General features: G+C 44.3%; 1 protein-coding gene across 3 annotated transcripts in view; it reads left to right on the top strand.

The window, feature by feature from the left end:
* The window catches only part of RPRD1A (regulation of nuclear pre-mRNA domain containing 1A), a 127,907-nt gene that overhangs the window by 6,978 nt on the left and 98,305 nt on the right, over positions 1 to 22,624 (top strand). For 2 of the 3 annotated variants that reach the window (XM_069730502.1, XM_069730504.1), the window contains exons 2-4: positions 13,143 to 13,272; positions 13,541 to 13,647; positions 13,920 to 13,952. In XM_069730502.1, coding sequence (XP_069586603.1) covers positions 13,143 to 13,272; positions 13,541 to 13,647; positions 13,920 to 13,952 — 270 coding nt within the window. The remainder of the gene's footprint in view (positions 1 to 13,142; positions 13,273 to 13,540; positions 13,648 to 13,919; positions 13,953 to 22,624) is intronic. The other variant, XM_069730503.1, reaches the window with a different exon arrangement.

The following is a 22,624-nucleotide window of genomic DNA, read 5'->3' as shown; positions in this document are numbered from 1 at the left end:
CAGTATTAGGGCTGAGTCAGACTGCCGTATAACTCGTGCGATAATTCACTATGTAACACAATTTTTGTTCCTTGCTTCCAAGTGTAATATTTCAACTGTTTTTGTTTAAAGACTATGGAAAAATGACTACATTCAGCACAAACTTTGATTTTATGACCACAGGCCAGAAAAATTTTGTATTTATTGTGACAAAATGAAATTATTATATTTTCGTTCATGCTTTCTGATAAAAATAACACTTGCATGGTAAATAGACAAAGACAGTCAAAAATCACTCAAAAAGGTTCAGAAATGAGTAGCTTTTCTAGATTTGCGAGTGTACTGCAAATTGCTTTGTCGAAGAAGCCCCCAAATGTAGTCCATCTTGTTCTCGTTATACTGTCCTTGGAAACGACATTCAAAGTCCAACATATCTAGATGAAAGCTCGCCTTGTTCCTCTGAGTAAGCTCCCATGTTCTTGAACTTGTCAAGATGAGCGTCAAGAATATGGGATTTGAGACATTCTGCATCCCATTAGGGCTTACATCTTTGAGAGCCTGAACCAAATGCACAGTTTTCAGCTTTGTGATTACCATGAACCACTGCAACAAAACTGTTCCAAGCCACTTTCTCCATCCTGTTCAGCAGCTTGGTGAACTTGTCACATTCTATGACCTTCTTGACCTGCGGTCTGACGAAGATACCAGCCTTGACCTTTGCCTTGGGACAGCTTTGGAAAGAGATCTTGGAGGTACTTGAAAGCTGCTGACTCCTTGTCAAGAGCCATGACAAATTGCTTGATAAGACCTAACGATGTGCAGTGGTGGCATCAGCACCTTCAGAGGTTCTATCAGCGGCGCCCACTTGACGTTGCTCTTCCCCACAGACAACTCGGTCCGCTGTGGCCAGTCCTTTCTGTGATAGTGCGCCTTGGTGTCACGGCTGTTCCAGAGGCAAAGGAAACAAAGATATTTTATGAAACCGCCTTAAAGGCCCATCAGGAATGACACCATTTTGAAGTTTCCAATGACCTCCCATCCATAGTCATACTTCAAGGCACTCAGCAACATCTTGGCACTGCTGTAGTCCTCTTTGAGATACAGAGTGAGCCATAGGGAGAGATGGTTGTTGCCGTTGTGAAGCAGCACGGCTTATTGGCTTCGGGATGAACTATGAATAGGTGCCATTCACTTGGGGTACAGGTGATACCCATAGCCTCAAAAAGACCGGTCACATTGTTGCAGAAGCACAACCCATCTTTCCGACTGAAGACGTTGGAAAATGTTTGATGCTTTCTCTGACTTGTGACTTGCACACTTTCATCCAACAAGTTCCGCTGCTTGAGCTTGGATGTCAGAAGCTCAGCATTGGACTTGGTAAGACAAAGGTCTCTGATCAGATCGTTGATGTTTCTCTCGTTAGGAAAGTATGGCCTTCTCTCCTCAACCACATCTGTTGAAACGTAATCTTGATCTCCAATATCTTCCTCACTGTCTGACTTGCAGCTTTTTCCTGAAGATGGTTGATCCCTTGTCAGGAGAGTTGGAACAGGTATCTTGGGGCAGTGAAATAAGGAATAAATTAAATGATTTGAGGTGCATTCTTGCCTGTGTGACGTTTGACAGGATCCACCATGCAAAAGTAGCAGTTGCTTGATTGGTCAGTCGTTTGCCGCCAAATTTGCTTGATGGCATACTTTATGCTTTCACAGAATAATTTCTCGCTCTTGTCTTTATAAATTGTCCACACACGTAGCAAAATGCATCTGCTGGGTGCAAACAACCTCTTGATGCCATCTAAAACAAATAATTGCTCTTTAACTAGAATTCGTTATTCTCTTACTCAGCAATAGCACAAATCGTAATGTTCGAGTCACATGTGCTTTTATTATTATTTTTTTATTATTATACATTTTTATAGCGCCATTTATTCCATGGCGCTTTACATGTGAATACGGGGCAAATATAGACAAATACATTAAACATGAGCAGATAACAAGGCACACGAGTACATAAGGAGGGAGGACCCTGCCCGCGAGGGCTCACAGTCTGCTACTTGTATGACTACTATTGAACAGTCCGAGAACGTTCTAAAAGTTTCTAGATTATTCTGGAAAGTTGTAGAAACTTCTGCACAATTCTAGCAGTTCAACAATATTCTAGAACACTACTCAGTATTGAATACGAATTGAGAATTTTCCCGAAAACAGACATATTTCAAAATTTCATTGTCCTGATCACAAGAAAAGTTTTTGTGGAACAACTATTTTCTCTTTGTTTTAGGCATAACGGGTTAGGAAAACACACTTAGTACCCAGGAACAAAAAATAAACAAAAATTTTTTACATAGTGAATCGCATCGTACTGCACGGACTGGCCTGGGAAGTCTGACATGAGCAAGACAGCATGATGGATTACTATGCAGCTGTCAAGCTCAGGTCAGGAGAGCCCACAGCCAGTAGGTTTACGATGGGATTCTCGCAGGAGAAATAGGGCTGTCTGTCTCTGCCCTTAAGGTACCGTCACACTAAGCGACGCTGCAGCGATACCGACAACGATCCGCGCTCTGCTTTCCGGCTGCTGTGCTCACAGCCAGAGCAGAGAAGCACAGCGCCGGGGACAGACAGCGGTAGGTAAGTATGTAGTGGTTTTTTTTTTTTTACTTTAACGATGGTAACCAGGGTAAACATCGGGTTACTAAGCGCGGCCCTGCGCTTAGTAACCCGATGTTTACCCTGGTTACCAGCGAAGACATCGCTGAATCGGCGTCACATACGCCGATTCAGTGATGTCAGCGGGAGATCCAGCGACGAAACAAAGTTCTGGACTTTCTTCCCCGACCAGCGATATCACAGCAGGGGCCTGATCGCTGCTGCCTGTCACACTGGACGATATCGCTAGCCAGGACGCTGCAACGTCACAGATCGCTAGCGATATCGTCCAGTGTGACGGTACCTTTAGAATGTCCCTTCAGACAGACCTCATAGCTCTCTTATCTGTGTCTTTCTGATCTTTTGATTGGTTAATGATTACAGACCACATAAAGTTGAATGTGCAGGAAAGCGAAGAGCTTGTAAAAGCCAAATGGTACAAAATTTGTAATAGCAAATAGCAATTTGTTCAATAGCAAAAAAATATTTTTAGACTAAAATCCATGTGTTTTAAAGATCATCGGTCACCTGATCAAAAGTGTTTAAAAAAATTCAACTTTTGATATCCATGTTTCTCAGGTCTTGTATAAATAAAATAGAAACATGCCATGCAAAGCTTTACTTTTGCATATAAAATGTATTAAAAATGTATGGTGTATTACCATAAATATCCAATTGCTCATAAACAAATATAAACAGACACTTTCACTATATTCACCCCTATTGTGTGACAATCCCTGTAGGATGTTTGAGCTGGGTTTCCAAAATACAGATAGACATATGCTGACCATACGTGGAACAATGCTATATGGCTCAGTATAATGTTGTACATAGCATTCCCCTTCAAGCATCAAGAAGAAGGGGAGTGCTTCTCGAAACATCGCACAGGTGTGCAAACGCTCTGATCCACCATTCTTCCTTTATTGTCACAGCATGGGGGAAAATGGAGAAAGTAGCTGTTTTTTTAGGTTTTTACTTTTGGTTATGGGCAATTGAACACTTTAACCCCTTCAAGACATGTGCCATACGTGAACTGCACATGTCGTGTCCCTCCCTTTGATGTGGGCTCGGGCGCTGAGCCCACATCTTTACCGTCGCATGTCGGCTGTTATGAACAGCTGTCATGTGCCCTAACAGCCACAGGTGGAATCGCAATCCACCCGCAGCTGTTAACCCGTTAAATGCCGCTGTCAATCTCTGACAGCGGCATTTAATGTGATCGTTCTGGAAGCGCCCGCTGGTCGCCGATGGGTTGGCATGACAACCCGGGGTCTGCCATTGCCGGATTGCTATGAGTGCTACCCAGTGATCTGCGCTCATAGCAGGCGAGCATTTCTGCTACACACAGCTTCTAGTCTCCCATGGAGACTATTGAAGCAAATGAAAAGTAAAAAAAAAAATATTTTAAAAAATATTAAAATATATAAAAATTCAAATCACCCTCATTCGCCCCATTAAAAAAAAAATACACATATTAGGTATTGTCGTGTTCAGAATCACCCAATCAATCACCCAATCAATATATAAAAATAATTAATCCAATTGGAAAACATCGCAGCGGAAAAGTCAATACCCCAGACGTTTTTTGGTCGTTGCAACATTGCATTGAAATGCAATTACGGGCGATCAAAATATCGTATCTGCACCAAAATGGTATCATTAAAAGCATCAGCTCGGCGCACACAAAAAATAATCCCTCACCGAACCCGAGATCACACAAAATAGAGACGCTACGGGCCTTGGAAAATGGTGCAATTTTTTTTTTTTAACAAACTTGAATTCTTTTTCACCACTTAAATAAAAAAGAACCTATACATGTTTGGTATCTACAAACTCGTAATGAACTGGAGAATCACAATGGCAAGTCAGTGTTAACATTTGGTGAACATGGGGGGAAAAAATCCTAACAGTTGTGGAATTGCACTTTTTATTCAATTTCACTGCACTTGGATCTTTTTTTCTTATTTCGAGTATACGATATGATAAAACCAATGGCATCGTTCAAAGTCCAACTCGTCCCGCATAAAACAAACCCTCACTTGGCCATATTGACGGAATAGTAAAATTACGGCTCTGGGACGAAGGGGAGTGAAAAACAAATGCAGAAACGAAAAGGGGCTGCGGCATGAAGGGGTTAATACACCAAAACATTCTAACCATGTGAAAAGTAGTTAGTTTTTGCTCTCCTTTTTATTTCTGCTGCTCTCCTGAGTACTCAGGGTTTTTTTTTTTAATCCGCCATATAGTTCCTCAATAATCAAATTTTTAGGGTCTATACAAAGGGGCGTGGCTAACTGTGTACAGCCTAAAGACCCCCCCCAGAGAATCCTGTTGGTAACATCCCCTTGGTAAAAACCATGACAATCCATATATTGTGTGCACTACATAAAACAGCTCGTATATCTGGAATTGTTTGGCAGATTTAAAAAAAAAAAATACTCGGGAGCAATAGCAATAACATAAGATCAAACAATGGACGCTTTTTACCAAATTACAGGTTCTCTTTAAATGATAATTTAAAAAAAAAACAACAGCTGATTTCCATCTCTGAACGGAAATTCTCAGTTACATCTTTGAATTGCATGTGATGCAAGGACTTATTGCATCTATCAATTCGACCCACCTTGGAGTGATATTACTGGCTTGCAAAAAGGTAGTGACTGTGTTTATCTATCCCAATATACAAGTAGTATGTAAATCTAGGAGTGGGGAGCAGAGTGCACGATAGGGTGATACCCTATGGAAGGAGAGTATTGGTTCCGCTCATCTAGTGGACTGGTAATGGGCACAACTCCTATGTAGGCCCGAAGAATAACAGCTGCTGCTGCCCCGTGGCTGGTGGGTAAATCTTCCAGGAGATATTGGATCCAGATGGATAAGACATGTAAGGTGGCCTGCGCTGCTGGAGGAAATCAATTTTTCAGAAAAGGTAATGAGGAAAAGGCTTTTTATTTTCTACGCCGTATTGGCATCTTTTTCAAGTGAAAAAAAAAAACATGTATAATAAGCCTTTTCCTCATCATCTTTTCTGAAGAATTGATTCACTCCAGCAGCGCAGTCCACCTACTTGTTTAACCAACTGGATCCAAAATGCTAATAGAATTGTAAAATCTAGATATAAGGGGTATTAGAATAAGTGCTAACATGAAAGAAACCCCAAAGAAATAAAATATAACTTTTAATATAAACCTTTAAAAATGGGACATAAAACGCTTACAAACACCACACACAAAAAGTGCATACTGCATTAACCCTATGGTTGAACTCTGGTCTGTATGCCTGGCTGCGGAGGTTGGCACCCCACATCAACCCACACGAGAGTGGCACCCCCGCTCACCGATGACTGACCCTGTTATCCTGTTGTGCCCTACCGGTAAGTGCCAGCTGATACACTATCACAACATGGAAAGATAGTACCCCATACTATAGGTCAAAAAAAACTATGTATATTTATAATATATAATGTGTATGTACTTCAGACCAGGGAAAGGGAATGAAATGCCTTGCTCGACAAGGATGTTATTTGTCATAGATTTGATAAGCTGAACCCTCTCTCTAAACTACCTCCGCTGCTACTTGTCAGCGGATATGGTGCCCCCTCTCCACCATGGCTAACACTAGAAGACCCTGATGATGTTCAGGCTACAAAAAATGTCTAGGAGGTCTACCCATCTCTTTCCATGTTGTGATAGTGTATCAGCTGGCACTTACCAGTAGGGCACAACAGGATAACAGCCATCGGTGAGTGGGGGCACCACTCTCTTGTGGGTTGATATAGGGTGCCGACTTCCACAGGCAGGCATACAGACCAGGGTTCATCCATAGGGTTAATGCAGTGTGCACTTTTTGTGTGTGGTGTTTGTAACTGTTGTATGTCCCATATTTTAAAGGTTTATATTAAAAGTTATATTTTATTTCTTTGGGGTTTCCAAAATGCTAGTAGTAGCACATTTCCAGGAATTGTCTAGCAAGTGCAGTGTTTTTGTCTATTTTTCTTTACAAAATCATTCATTCCAATATCATTCTGATTGGAAATGGTCTCCGAATGATGTGCCCAATGAAGGATAAAGGAAGGGAAGGCAGAATCGGTAATCTGAGATTAGTAATTGATGTGCATACAATGGAGGCATAAATATAAAGATGCAATCTCTCATTTAGGCTGGTTTCACATTTGCGGTTGTGTCCGCAGCGTATCGTCCGCAACCACAAACGCACGGAAAACCGCGTGCAAACGCAGCATTTTTTAGCCGCATCAGCTTATGCATGCGGTAAAAAAATGCAACTTTTGCATGCGTTTGCGCTTTTTATGCGCATGAGTTGTAAAGGTGAAAAATGTACCAGGAGTAAAATCTAGATAAACAAAACCACCAATGGGACACCAATGGGCGTGTCTCATGGGAATTCTTTATATAGACACTTTGTACAGCTGAAATATTCAGATTTTGCTCCTGTATCCTGCTTCACAATGTATCTTCGCATGGAGTGCTTTTATTTAAACCTGGATTTGGATCTCAAGCTGTTTCTTACCTTTGCGTTTGCTTGTGAGCAACAAAGAAACAGAAAGACAGAGAAGAACACGGTGTCGGCGTTTTTGGAGACACCCCATTATGGAAGTCAGGGAGAGCCATGGAGCCTATACAGCGAGTTACTTGCCAACCTGGAGAAATTTGTGGACTATACCAGGATGACTCGAGAACTTCTGGGATTGGCTTGGTCATGTCCAAGGAGCCATCAGGAGACAGGACACTCAGCTCTGTAGAGCGATTCCTGCTGAGGAACGTCTCGTGGTCACACTAAGGTATGTAATATTTCAAAACAAACGACTGTCATAATTATGCCATGTATTATTTGTTTTTTCCTTTATGTGTTTAGCAAAAGCCCATCATAATATAATTGTTCGTAATTTTTTTTATTTCTTTTTTTGGAAAATTCCTGACTACCGGAGAGAGCTTATCATCGCTCCATTTTCAGTACCGGCTTGGAATTTCCACCTTGTCTGGAATAGTTGCAGACACCTGCCATGCTTTGAGGAACGTTCTCCGGGAAGAATTTATCCCCCTGTCCAGCGTGGAAATGTGGCAGGAAATTTCTGAACAATTCTGGCAAGTCTAATTTCCCCAACTGTTTGGGAGCAGTGGATGGAAAACAAATTCTGATTACCAAACCCACCAGAACTGGATCTGAGTACTTCATCTACAAAAAATATTTTTCTTTAGGGCTCATAGCGATTGCCGATGCTGACTGTTGCTGTGGACATTGAAGCCTTTGGCCATAGCAATGACTCCCAGACTTTTAAAAACTTAGACATGGGCCAACGCTTGTATGGAAAACATTTTAATTTCTCCCTGCCACGGCCTCTTCCCAACGATGAAGGCCCGCCGATGCCATTTGTTATGGTTGGGGATGAGGCCTTTCAGATGTGTGATAACCTACTGAAACCATACTCTAGTCGGGACTTGAACCACATCAAAAATAATTTTAACTACAGACTGAGCAGGACTCGAACTGTTGAGTGTGCCTTTGGGATTCTTGTCTCAAAATGGCGCATTCTTGGAACAGCCATTAATCTAAAAATAGAGACAGTCTATGAGGTTGTCAAAGCCTGTGTGGTTCTACATAACTACATAAAGGCTAAAGAGTGACCCAACATTGAACTTGATGAACCAGTTTCAAACCCCTTGCCAGATTACTATCATTACCCTCTGCGGTCAACAATACAAGTTTCCCAAATGAGAGACCAATTTGCTGCCTACTTGGTTTGTGATATCGGACGTGTGGCATGCCAAGATGGAATGATTTAATAAAATGTTCTGTTGTGTTTGTGTATGTACTTGTAATGTTTTGTGTAACTAAAAAAAAAATCCATTTTGAAACCTGTACTGAGTGCCCTCTGTCTTTAATCAACTCAAATCCATTTATGATGTCAGCGCTATGGTAAACTACTTCTGATTTGATCCTCGTCTCTTAAGTCTGCATTATCTATTGGATGCAGAATGAAGAGACGATGGAGGTAATACAAGGCATATCAATACTCACCAGGCCAGGTGTCAGAAATAGTTAATTTAGGATGCTGGGTTTTGTGAATCCTGAATTCATTATTTCTGACACGTGGCCAGGTGAGTATAGCAGTCCAATACATTACACAGACTGAAGAGATGCTGGAGAAAATGAAAGTCATATTTGTTTTTGACAATTTATAGCTCCATGACAAACACAAGAAACAAAGCTGCAGTGCAGTGTTCCAAGCTGTGTCAGTCCTGGAGATATGAGGTGGCAAAAACACAAAAGGTACGGCGCAGTGTGTTTAGTCGGCACACGGTTTGTATTGCCAGCAGCGGAACACAAAGAACCAACAGTAGTAGGGGCAAAAAACTACACATTTATTTAAAGAAAAATTAACTACGACGACTTGGGGAAACGTGACGTAACTGGGGTGTGTTGAGCTGAGACGTTTGACTGGGTAAAGATGATAAAGGGGCGACGAAAGTAGTGGGGTCAGGGAGTTTAGGGATGGTAGTGGAGGCATGGGATGGGACAGACACACTGGAAGGGATAGACAGCCCGGACAGCACAGACATTTTGAGGGGGGGGGGAGGGAATGCAAGAGTCTGCTGTTTTTTATTCTTCCTCCAGTGTTTTGCGCTACTGTCTTCTGGGGAGTGTTGGTGTGGTGTCTACAGGCGGGATTGTGCGGGTGGATGTCATGGCAGTATCTGGTTGCTGCTGCTGATGTGGCATGGTGTGGGTGGACGGCCTGGCAAGATTCGAGTGCTGCTGCTGTGGCATGGTGCTGGTGGATGTCCTGCCAGGGTCCGGTTCATGCGGCATGTCGGTGGTGGTAGAGGAGGACCAAGCAGGAGCAGCACTCGACGTGGTGGGGAACTGTGCAGCAGCACTTGGCATAGTGGGGGCGCTGTAGTGGTGTCCAGTAGGGCTTGGAATGGTGGTGGCCATGCAGTGGTATGCAGCAGAACTCGGTATTCAGGTCAAGCGTGTCAGTGTTGGCAGAGGTGGAAATACCCCCACTGACCGCTACAAGTACCGAGTCTGCTGCATAGCCTGTATGTAAGCAGCATTGCAGGCCTGCATGACATTGAGCTGGAGATCAGGAGTAAGGTGTTCCGACATGCCCTGCTCAATTTGATTAAAGAAATGATGTGCTGGTCTCTGGAGGTCAACTTCCAGATGGTTAAGGCGCTGGTTGACATCCTGGAAAAGTGTGTTAATATTAGTCAGACCACTTTCCAGTCTATCTCCCAGCGCCTTTAAATCATTCTGGAAGACCGAGCTCAAGTGAAGAAACTCAGGCATGGCTTACCTGTCCAAGACCTTCTTCCGCTGCTAGGAAGAGCCCCCCAAAAAGAGGCAGAGGACTGGGACGGGGACACCTGATGGACCAGCTTCCTAGTCTCCAGTCTGTGTTGTAGGCACATTTGCTGCGCTGGTGGATGGCTGGGACCGGTCCATGGCTGTTCGATGAAGGACCGCTCCAGATCCAGGTTCGAGAGTGCTGCTCCAGGTTCTGTGAAAATAAAAGAAAAACATTAGCAAAAATTTACAATGGTGCTTTTACTATCTCCTGTGGACTAGAAAAAAAACATTTTAGGAAATACAATACAACACAAAAATACTTGCATTCTCTGGGCAAGAACCGGTCTCAAAAACGCCAGCATGCGATGATGTTTGTACTTTCAGATCCTTGCTGCAGCACCACTGCGAACCTGGCTCTCCTGACGAAGGTCATTGTTGAAGCAGTCCTTCATAGAACGCCAACTGGTTCTGACTTTGTTCATTGGAAAAACAATAACACATTTTTAGTCAATGCACTTTCTGTTGTGATCACACAACTGTGTGTGATGCGAGAAACTCGGATGAGTTTATCGCATCATACACAGTTGTGTGATCGTGGCCAAGGTGAATGGCGCATCACACAACATTTAAATACTTACAAAATTCCTTGTAAACCCGTGGCGTAGTGTTGTCCCAGCCATCCATCATCGCTCGGGCCACCTCATTTCACAGCCGCCGGATGACCACGTTGTCCAAGTGCTGCTGAACCCGGGTGTCCCATAACGGGACTCGCTCCTCGATCAGGGAAATGGTAATGTCATTATCAAGGCGGTCTTCATCCCTTTCTGGAACCAAGAAAAGAAAGAAAGACATTAATGTTGTAAAGATAAGAAAAAGAAAACAAGATACTGAAAACAGGAAAGAATAAGTCACAGTCAAGAAAAAAATAGTCAAGACAAAAATGGGAAGATAGAAGCAAAGTGAAGAAATAAAAAACAGGCAAAAATAGTATAATTATGAAAAAAAAACAGTCAAGTATACTTACACGCCATCTTGCCACCCAAACGTGTCCTGGCTGCTCCTGGTCTGCCTCCGCTGCAGTGGAAAAACTGGTCTGATAAGAAAAAAAAAATTACCACATGCGTATATGTGACAGTGAATACTTACCAATCAGTAAGGAATGTACTCACTTCCATTTTCCGTCCTGCACATTCAGGGCCAGGGCACTCCTCATAAGATGATGAAGAAGACATGAATGCTGCAAGAAAAAATAGACAGAAATTAGTACATACTAAAGGTCTAAAAAAGGACAGACATTCGCTTTTATACTCGCATTAGCCAAAGTTGTGATTCTTCCTGGAGAGGTTCCAGTCTGCTTCCAAGTGCCTGCTTCAAGTCTGTCTGCTTCAAGGGGTCTGTAGAGTACCCACACATACTTTTTATCTATCTTTGTGTGGGGGATGGCTAATCAGTGTCTAGACATGTTCACTCTGGAAAAACATGCGTACGAAAATGCGAGCGAATGCTTGTATTTACGTACACCTGTGTTCCCATAGACTGTAATGCATTGTTTCGACGCATTCCTTCTGCATGCATTTGGCGGCGGCAAATTGCCACCACCAAAATTGCAACATGTTGCGTTAGCCGCACCCAGCTGCACAAGCCGAAACAACGCATGCGTAGTCAAACGCTGCCAAAAGCATACAAACACATGTACCTGTGTCCACAACATTAAAGATAGGAAAACACGATGCATGCGGATGTATGCGGCCGAAACGCTGCGGACACAACCGCAAATGTGAAACCAGCCTTAGTGTGTACAATACATAGGCACAATTCCACTGACTGCTGCTTCTCATTGCAATACTTCCAGCAGCTGTTAGTCATCCTCTGGCAATTTTCTCGGGGTTGGTTTGATTATATTTTAGTCTAAAGTGTCAAAGACCCTCAGTACAGCAAGTCCAAATCTAAACTGTTCTTCCCACGGACACCTACAACACCTTTTAATGAGCAAGCCTGACTGAGGCCTACAGTGAAGCTGAAGCACATTAATATTCATACAGTAAAGCATAGTGCTTGTGAGAAGAACCAAGACTAGATTTGCAGTGGCCTGGATGTAGGTCACCATAGACCAAATTATTATTTATTCCATCTTAATTGTGTAAGGCTTTATCAGTGCAAGTTTCCGTTCACAGCTTGTGTTCTTTATTTCTGCTTTGTTATGTCTAGAAAAAGTGCATGGAAAATAATGGGAGTGCTGTAACCAGCTGATGACTGACCAATACCAGGGCAGATGAACTACATTGCTTGTAAAGGGCTTAATAACTTTGAGCCCCTGGAAGTCATGTGAGTGCTGCAGCCAATCAGCGGTTACTGATTGATTGCAGCAATCGCAGGAACAAAGCAACTCCACCTCGGAAAACTATGTAGGCATCTGAATGACATGTGCGCACATACCGTAACAAGGGCCTCTTATACTTGCGCTGACATTTATTTGCAGCTTATAGATGAACGCTACAAAGAATTGCTACCTGCAAATTCCACACTAGTAATTTACTCCAGACACTCTCTTTTAGGCTAGGGACACAAGTTTGCTAGGTGGCACTGGTACATCACAGCACAATACACGTCAATGTACTCAAGCCGATCACAAAAAGTCCAACTACTTTAGATTGTTTGCAACTTGATTGTCATGGTCGCAGTACCTTGGGGTTTTCATTGTGATTCCATTGACTAGTATTGCGTTGCGGTGAAGCGAACTTTTGCAACATGACTTGTGTTAAAGCAAAAGGCAAAGTATACCTTCAGCCTAAATTTGAAATTAAATAAAGAGGTAAAAGTCTACACCAGAACATAAACCAGGTTATTAGTCAGCTTCTCCTTACTTTTGAGCTTGTAAAACTGAAACTTTGAAAAAAAAATGGCTGTAATTCCTAAATGTTTAAAGCAATATTTTTGTACATTTCTTCATTTTACAGCTGAAAGTTTACATTTCAATCACTTGTTGATTATTATGTTAAAACTCCACAGCAGTGTACAGAGGCAGCTACCTAATAAGTGTACACCCACTGTATCTGTCCTACAAGCATAGAATAACCTGATGTATCGTTCATGGCTCCATCAGACTTGGTATTGATGGGAAAATGTAAGAATTCTATGTTTCTGTCCTTGATGTTTGATCATCTAGATGTTAATATGTTTCATTTTTTCCATGTCTTTTAGCAAAACCCAACAGAAAACTGACTTTTCTCTATCTGGCAAATGATGTGATTCAGAATAGCAAGAGGAAGGGACCTGAATTCACAAAAGACTTTGCGCCAGTTATAGTGGATGCTTTTAAACATGTTTCAAGGTATTGCTATGGCACCATCATCTAGATAGATGGTACAACACTGACATTTCAGCACTTTTTATCTCATCATTTGCATGTGTTACTTTATGATGTGGAAAGAGTAATTTGTGCTGTCCTGTTATTGTCAGATATGATGGAGGCTGCCACATAAGCTCCAGAGGCAAATGTGAACTCAGCCTGAACATACTGCATGTCCTTGTAAATTCCAATGAAATATTACTTTATTTTAGGAATAATCATGCATGTTTTACCTTTTTTTTTAATATAGTGAGGCAGATGAAGGCTGCCAGAATCATTTGGGCAGGGTGTTATCAATTTGGGAAGAAAGGGCTGTCTATGAGAATGATATCTTGGATCACTTAAAGACTGCTTTGTGTAAGTAATGTCATTTACCTCTATGAATCTCAAGCATAGCTAACAATTTTGCCCACATTGGGAAATGCCAACTAGGTGCATGATTTGCCAGAGAACAGAGGTTTCAGCCACAAAATCGTGCATCAGTGCTCCTCCTTGTCTGGCCTTGCCCAGACAGACTCACATCTTCCAAAACAAAATCTTACTAGAAATCTAGAAATTGCCCCTCTTTCAGGAAACATAATGCGCAAAGGTTCAATTACTAATTGCTTTATTTACTGTTTTTGTTGTAGTGAACCTTGCAGTGTCAGAGACTAAAAAAACAGGTACAACTTTTTGTGACCCTTCCACCATGTTTTATTAACTTCCTGACATTTGACATATTGGTACATCCTTTTTAGGACGGTGTTTCCCCAAATGGACGAATCAGTACATCATGGTGATGGTTTAGGTGCAGGAGCTTTGCCCAACATAAGTACAAGGGTTGATCGAATAGCTTCAGATAAGTGCTTATCCAAATAGGTACAGCTCTTACTGAATAGCTGCATCGGGAACCCGGATACATGGAGCTCTCCTGATAATCAGCTGTCCGGCTCTGCAGCTGCATGTATCACCGCAGTGTGATAAGCACAACACATGCATGGGGACTACACTGTGACCAGTGTAAGAAAATAAACCGTTCCTAAACTGCTGTTTATTTGTTCATTCTGCTTCTCAAGAATTGGAAAAAGGTTAAGCTCACGTTTATCCTGTGCTCTACGCTGAACACTTACATCAGGGTTACCATATACATCTCTGGAACCATTCTTTGTAATGAGGAAGATGTCACTTTACACTCCATCTGGCCTCTGTTTCCACGGTGTTCTGACTACCGCTATGGCAAAGGCCAGATGGAGTCCAAAGTGACTCCATCTGCCTCAGTGAATAGTTCCTGTAGGGGTTCCTTCTGAATCGCAGTTTTAGCAGACTGAGGTGGAAATCTGCCCTGTTCACTGCATAAAGAGAGAGAAAAATTATTTACCCCAAAATGGTACAAAAACTTCCAATTCATCACACAGAAAACAAGCCTCCACTCAGATATGTCAGTCGAAAAATATTGGGCTTCCACATTACTAGTATCTTAGAGAGTCTGGAAAAATCTGCATTCCCAAAGCCAAATCCTTCCCCCTCCTTTCTGAGTCCTGCAGTGTACCCAAACTGCAGTTATCATCTACGGTATGGTATTGTTGTGGCTAGAAGAACAAATTTAAATTATTAATAAAATCATAATGTGTTCTCAGTTTTGTGTACAGACAGAATTAATATGGTGTGCCAATACAACCTATCCTTAAATCATTGATTTGTAGCCATCACCCCACCCCCCCATCCCCATGATAACATCCCCCAGTTCTTTTGTTACCCTTTGCCACTGGATCCATCCTCCAATAGTTTTGCTGTCAGTTAAGCATCCTCAAATGCACCTAACAAACTGGTGTAATAAAACCTGACAGCCAAGTTGTAGTACGGGTCAGCTATGCTATGCTGAAGGTGCCACTGATAACATATGCATTTGCATCTAGCACATTTCTGCTATTCTATGCTGAGCTCAGCTATACATGCAGCGCAGATCATGCTCTGAAGATCCCCATGAACCACTAAGCACACAGAGCAGAGGGTGGGGCCTGCAGCACTGAGGATAGGTAGTGTGCTGCTGAGAAATGTAGTTTTACCAAATATAAATAGCCCTCCCCCTTTCAGCTCTGAAAAGGGATGCATAGAAGTGCAAGAGGAGATGCAAGTAGATACAAAGGTAGAAAAAACTAACTTTGTGGTTGGACTTGTACTGCATATTGGCAGGAAAATTTGTTCCCGGAGAGTATTGTCGTGATCAGGTAAAATTGCGTAAAAAAATGGCATAATTTAAATGCACATAAAAGAGATATACTGCAGAAAATATGAATATTATACCATAATAAATGTGAGTGTTACAAAATCATGACAGCAATTCTAAGCTTAGCATGATAAGCTTATGCATACCCTTTCTGAAGAAGCCATAGAGGGAAACATACGTCTGGGGTACTGGACTATAAGTTTATGTGATATTTCCTTACTAAGGATTTTGTTAGCGTGTCTATTTTGTTTAACTGGCCACTAGAGGGCGATCTCATACTACTGTGTAACACAAAAATGATATTTTTCCCTGAATGACATTCTGGTCATAGCCTCAGATTCTCAGATTTATAAGATGCTCAATAGTTATGAAATATTCATAAAAACTGGTGTTTTTATCCATTTGAGTAGTGGTTTCATCAAACTTTGCTTTTTTGTTTTTTTTATTAGGATTTCTTATCCCATTTGGGAAGATAATATTAAGTGATCTACATTTCCAACTGTATTATCCGAAGAGAGACGCACGTATACATACACAGTTTGGTCTTACACCCTCTCATAGACCTCTACTGATATATTAGTCCGTCTGGGAAATATACAGTGGGTACGGAAAGTATTCATGCCCCTTTAAAAATTTAACTGTTTGTTTCATGGCAGCCATTTGGTAAATTCAAAAAAGTTAATTTTTTCATTAATATACACTCTGCATCCCATCTTGACTGAAAAAAACAGAAATGTAGTAATTTTTGCAAATTTATTAAAAAAGAAAAACTGAAATCACAGGGTCATAAGTATTCAGACCCTTTGCTCAGTATTGAGTAGTAGCACCCTTTTGAGCTAGTAAGTCTTCTTGGGAATGATACAAGTTTTTCACACCTGGATTTGGGTATCCTCTGCCATTCTTCCTTGCAGATCCTCTCCAGTTCCGTCAGTTGGACGGTGAACGTTGGTGGACAGCCATTTTGAGGTCTCTCCAGAGATGCTCAATTGGGTTTAGGTCAGGGCTCTGGCTGGGCCAGTCAAGAATGGTCACAGTTCTGAAGTCACTCCTTTGTTATTTTAGCTGTGTGCTTAGGGTCATTGTCTTGCTGGAAGGTGAACCTTCGGCCAAGTCTGAGGTCCAGAGCACTCTGGAAGAGGTTTTCATGCAGGATATCTCTGTACTTGACCGCATTCATGTTTCCTTCAATGACAACCAGTCGTCCTGTCCCCGCAGCTGAAAAACACCCCATAGCATGATCACCACCATGTTTCACTGTTGGGATTGTATTGGGCAGGTGATGAGCCGTGCCTGGTTTTCTCCACACATACCGCTTAGAATTATTCCCAAGAAGGTCTATGTTCATCTCATCAGACCAGAGAATCTTATTTCTCATAGTCTGGAAGTCCTTCATGTGTTTTTAGCAAACTCTATGCGGGCTTTCATATGTCTTGCACTGAGGAGAGGCTTCCGTCAGGCCACTCTACCATAAAGGCCTGACTGGTGGGGGTCTGCAGTGATAGTTGACTTTGTGGAAATTTCTCCCATCTCCCTACTGCATCTCTGTAGGTTAGCCACAGTGATCTTGGGGTTCTCCTTTATATCTCTCACCAAGGGTCTTCTCCCACGGTTGCTGAGTTTGGCTGGACGGCCAGGTCTAGGAAGACCTCTGGTGGTCCCAAACGTCTTCCATTTAAGGATTATGGGTGCCACTGTGCTTTTTGGAACCTTGAGTACTGCAGAAATTATTTTGTAACCTTGGCCAGACCTGTGCCTTGCCACAATTTTGTCTCTGAGCTCCTTGACCAGTTTCCCTGACCTCATGATTCTCATTTGGTCTGACATGCACTGTGAGCTGTGAGGTTTTATATAGACCGGTGTGTGCCTTTACAAATCAAGTCCTATCAGTTTAATTAACCCCTTCACCCTGAAGTCTGTTTTCAACTTCCAGACCAGGCCATTTTTTTCAATTCTGACCACTGTCATTTAACCCCTTAATCCTATATGACGTACTATCCCGTCACGGTGACCTGGGACTTAATTCCCAGTGACGGGATAGTACGTCATATGCGATCCCGGGTGAGCGCGGCCGGGTGTCAGCTGACTATCGCAGCTGACATCCGGCACTATGTGCCAGGAGCGGTCACGGACCGCTCCTGGCACATTAACCCCCGGCACACTGCGATCAAACATGATGGCAGTGTTCCTGCGGTACAGGGAAGCATCGTGCAGGGAGGGGGCTCCCTGCGTGCTTCCCTGAGACGATGTGCTCACCTTGTACTGAGCGTCTTCTCCCTGCAGGATCCAAAATGTCCGCGGGGCTACTTCCGGGTCCTGCAGGGAGGTGGCTTACCAAGTGCCTGCTCAGAGCCAGTAGCAGTGCACGTCAGATCGCTGATATGACACAGTGCTCTGCAAAGTGTCAGATCAGCGATCTGTCACTGTTAGGGCTAGCGGAACGCACCAAATAATAAGACAGATAGAGTATGGTGCGTTCGCAGCCCGGGGTCCACCGTGCAGAGATGGAACCTGCTGCCAAGTAATGACGGACTATATGGCGGTACAAAGTGAATACACACATGGGCTAACCTCACCCTGTGTGAAGGAAGCGAACCCTGTTACGTCACAGGGCCGTGGTACCGCACCAAGAGCACAAGCAACGAGTCTCCGAACTCAATCCCAAGACACAGGATTTGAGTACATAGACCTCATGCGCTTGACACTGCTACTGAGGTGTCAGAGTGACAGCAATAGAAGCACGAGAGTGCATGCAGTGCCGCACTGGCGAACGCCACTAACCACCCAGGCTTGGGTCAGGAAAGCGCTGTGAAAGCACAAGGCGCCGCACTGGCGGTCACAGCAATAAGACGCTGTATTGTGTGTTTACGTGCTGATGGCTAAGTCGGGCGCTAGATAGCAAACATACACCTTCCGCGAACAGTCATCCAATAGGGAGGGTTATTTAAAGAGCGACTTTCACTCACAACACACACACACACATTTACAAATGTACACTAGCGCATGGCCGTGCGGTCATGCGCAGCTTATATAGTTGCAGCACGTTCAGGACCTTCCAATAAAGGACCAATGGGAAGCTGCTACCCAAGTTTTGCCCTTTCAGGACCTTCCTGGAGGACCAATGGGATGTGCTGCAGTACCTGAGCATGTGACCCTCGATCTCCAATGGGAGATCTTGCCCTGGGCATGCTCAGAAAGAGAAAAGCAGGACTTAGCCCCAAAAGCATCTGCTCGCCGCTGCCCAACACTGACTTCAATGGCAGAAGCAGGAAAAGCAGCAGTAACTCTTTGTACAGAGTGAGACTGAGCAAGACGCTGGGACCGACGTCTCTGCTGAGCAGACTCCACTGCGGCTGGATAAGTATGGGAGACCGCAGCGGAGATGGCTCGAGATTCCCCTTGTGCAGAAGCGGGAACTCGACACCTAACATTACCCCCCCTCCTAGGACCCCCCCCCCCCTCCTTGGGCCTCGCTACGCTCGAAGGCAGCAATGAGCTGTGGGGCCCGAATGTTTTCAGCAGGCTCCCAGGACCTGTCCTCTGGGCCATAACCCTTCCAATCCACCAGATAGAACTTTTTGCCACGTACCACCTTGCACCCCAAAATAGCGTTCACCTCGTAATCGTCCGTAGACGAACCCGATGTCCCGGCAGATGACTCGGAAAACCGGGACATGTATACGGGTTTCAAAAGGGACACATGAAAGGTGTCGGTGATACCCAAGCGTGGAGGAAGGGCCAGACGGTAGACCACAGGGTTAACCTGTTCAAGGACCTTGAAGGGACCCAAGTAGCGAGGTGCAAACTTAGTGGACTCAACACGCAGCCTGATGTTACGGGCGGAGAGCCACACTAAGTCGCCAGGAGCAAAGGTCGGAGCGGGACGCCGATGAGCATCGGCGGAGGACCTCATTCTCTCCTTGGAGGCCCGAATGGCATCCTGAGTGCGGTCCCAAATGTCCCGTGCCTCCACAGCCCAGTCTGCCACCCTGGAGTCAGCAGAAGACACAGGCATGGGCACAGGGACACGCGGATGCTGGCCGTAATTTAGGAGGAATGGAGTCTGACCGGTGGAGTCGGCTACGGCGTTGTTAAGCGCAAACTCTGCCCACGGTAGCAAGGATGCCCAGTCATCCTGCCTGGCAGAAAAAATGTCGTAAATATGTGACCAAGGTCTGGTTGGCCCTCTCTACCAACCCATTCGTCTCGGGATGATATGCCGAAGAGAGATTCAACTCAATACTGAGTAGACGACAAAGCTCTCTCCAGAATCGAGACGCAAACTGGGGACCCCGGTCACTAACAATTTTGTCTGGCATACCGTGTAGGCGAAAGATATGTTTGATGAACAAGACAGCCAACGCCCGTGCAGAAGGTAGCCGTGGAAGAGGCACCAAATGCACCATTTTGGAAAAATGGTCGGTGACCACCCAGATAATGGTACAGTTACGAGACTTTGGTAAGCCCACCACAAAGTCCATCCCGACCATCTCCCAGGGCCTGTCCGCCACCGGCAGAGGGTAAAGCAAACCAGCTGGCCGTTGCCGAGGGGACTTGTTCTTGGCGCAAGAGGCACACGCCCGAACATATTCTGCGACATCACGAGCTATATGCGGCCACCAGTATGTCCTCGCCAGTAACTCAGATGTCCTTTTGGAACCAAAATGTCCACCCACCCTGGACGAGTGTGCCCAAGAGAGAACCTCCGGTCGCAAACTGGATGGTACAAAAGTCTTGCCCGGAGGCACAGACTCTAGCGAAACCGGGGCCACAGTTCTCAAGCTCTCGGTGGGGACAATAAGCCGAGGCTCCTCTTCCTCCTCCGCAGATGACACAACGGAGCGAGAGAGAGCTACGGCCCGAATGTTCTTCTCCCCAGAAAGAAAATGGAGGGTGAAATGAAACCGGGAGAAGAATAAGGACCATCTGGCCTGGCTAGAATTCAACCGCTGGGCTGTCTGCAGGTACACTAAATTTTTATGGTCTGTGAAGACTTGGAAGGGAAAACGTGCTCCCTCCAAGAGATGTCTCCACTCCGAGAAAGCCAACTTCATGGCTAGCAACTCCCTGTCCCCGATGGAATAATTCCTCTCTGCTGGTGAGAAGGTCTTAGAAAAGAAGAAGCAAGGATGCTTCCGACCTTGAGCATCCTTTTGGAAGAGGACTGCTCCAGCACCAACAGAAGAGGCATCCACCTCCATGATAAATGGCTTATCAACATCGGGGCGATGTAGGATGGGAGCGCTAGCGAAGTGTGACTTTATGGAGTTAAAGGCCTTGGAGACCTCCTCAGACCACAATTTGGGATTTGCCCCCTTCTTGGTGAGGGCAACCAAGAGAGCTACCAAAGTTGAGAAGTGCGGAATGAACTGGCGATAATAATTAATGAACCCCATAAAGCGCTGCACCGCTTTAAGAGAATGGGGTTCCTGCCAGTCCATCACAGCCTGTAGTTTGGCAGGATCCATAGCCAATCCCTGGGCAGAGATGATGTAGCCTAGGAAAGGTAAGGACTCCTGCTCGAACATACACTTCTCCAACTTGGCATAGAGAGATTGTGCCCGTAGGAGGTCGAAGACTTTGCAAACATCTCTCCGGTGGGAGTCAATATCTGGAGAGTAGATGAGAATATCATCCAGATAGACTACGACCGAGGTGGAAAGCATATCCCGGAAGATGTCGTTCACAAAGTCTTGGAAAATGGCTGGGGCATTACAGAGCCCGAAGGGCATCACCAGATATTCATAGTGCCCATCCCTGGTGTTAAAAGTCGTCTTCCATTCGTCCCCCTCACGGATGCGAATCAGGTTGTAAGCACCCCGCAGATCTAATTTAGTAAATACCCTTGCTCCCCGAAGCCTATCGAAGAGCTCAGATATCAAGGGCAAAGGATACTTATTCTTAACGGTGATGGCGTTAAGACCCCTGTAGTCTATGCATGGACGCAATTCCCCATTCTTCTTCTGCACGAAGAAGAACCCTGCCCCAGCAGGTGACACTGACTTCCTAATGAATCCTCTTGCCAGATTTTCCTGGATGTACTGTGACATTGCCTCCGTCTCCGGGAGAGATAACGGATAGACTCGACCCTGGGGAGGCTCAGCACCAGGCAAGAGATCAATAGGACAGTCATAGGGGCGATGGGGCGGAAGGATCTCCGCCGCCTTTTTGGAGAACACGTCCGCATAAGACCAATACTGCTTGGGGTGAGAGGATAGATCTGCGGGTACCTCTGTAGTAGCAACCTGAACGCACTCCCTCTGACACCTACCCCCACAAGATTCGCCCCATCCCAGAATTCTGCCTGAGGAGCACTCGATATGAGGAGAGTGGTACCGTAGCCAAAGTATTCCCAACAGGACCTCATCAATTCCCTCAGGAATGACGAGCAGAGATATACAGTTAGGTCCATATATATTTGGACAGAGACAACATTTTTCTAATTTTGGTTATAGACATTACCACAAAGAATTTTAAACAAAACAATTCAGATGCAGTTGAAGTTCAGACTTTCAGCTTTCATTTGAGGGTATCCACATTAAAATTGGATGATGGGTTTAGGAGTTTCAGCTCCTTAACATGTGCCACCCTGTTTTTAAAGGGACCAAAAGTAATTGGACAGATTCAATAATTTTAAATAAAATGTTCGTTTTTAGTACTTGGTTGAAAACCCTTTGTTGGCAATGACTGCCTGAAGTCTTGAACTCATGTACATCACCAGAAGCTGTGTTTTCTCCTTTTTGATGCTCTGCCAGGCCTTCACTGCGGTGGTTTTCGGTTGCTGTTTGTTTGTGGCCTTTCTGTCTGAAGTTTAGTCTTTAACAAGTGAAATGCATGCTCAATTCGGTTGCGATCAGGTGACTGACTTGGCCATTCAAGAATATTCCACTTATTTGCTTTAATAAACTCCTGGGTTGGTTTGGCTTTATGTTTTGGGTCATTGTCCATCTGTAGTATGAAACGACGACCAATCAGTTTTGCTGCTTTTGGCTGGATCTGAGCACACAGTATGGCTCTGAATACCTCAGAATTCAATCGGCTGCTTCTGACCTGTGTCACATCATCAATAAACACTAGTGACCCAGTGCCACTGGCAGCCATGCATGCCCAAGCCATCACACTGCCTCCGCC

The sequence above is a fragment of the Ranitomeya imitator genome, chromosome 6 (genome assembly GCF_032444005.1).
Source record: "Ranitomeya imitator isolate aRanImi1 chromosome 6, aRanImi1.pri, whole genome shotgun sequence".
Lineage (NCBI taxonomy): Eukaryota > Metazoa > Chordata > Amphibia > Anura > Dendrobatidae > Ranitomeya > Ranitomeya imitator.
Note: the sequence above shows the minus strand (reverse complement) of the source record. Positions and strands in the feature narration are given on the sequence as shown.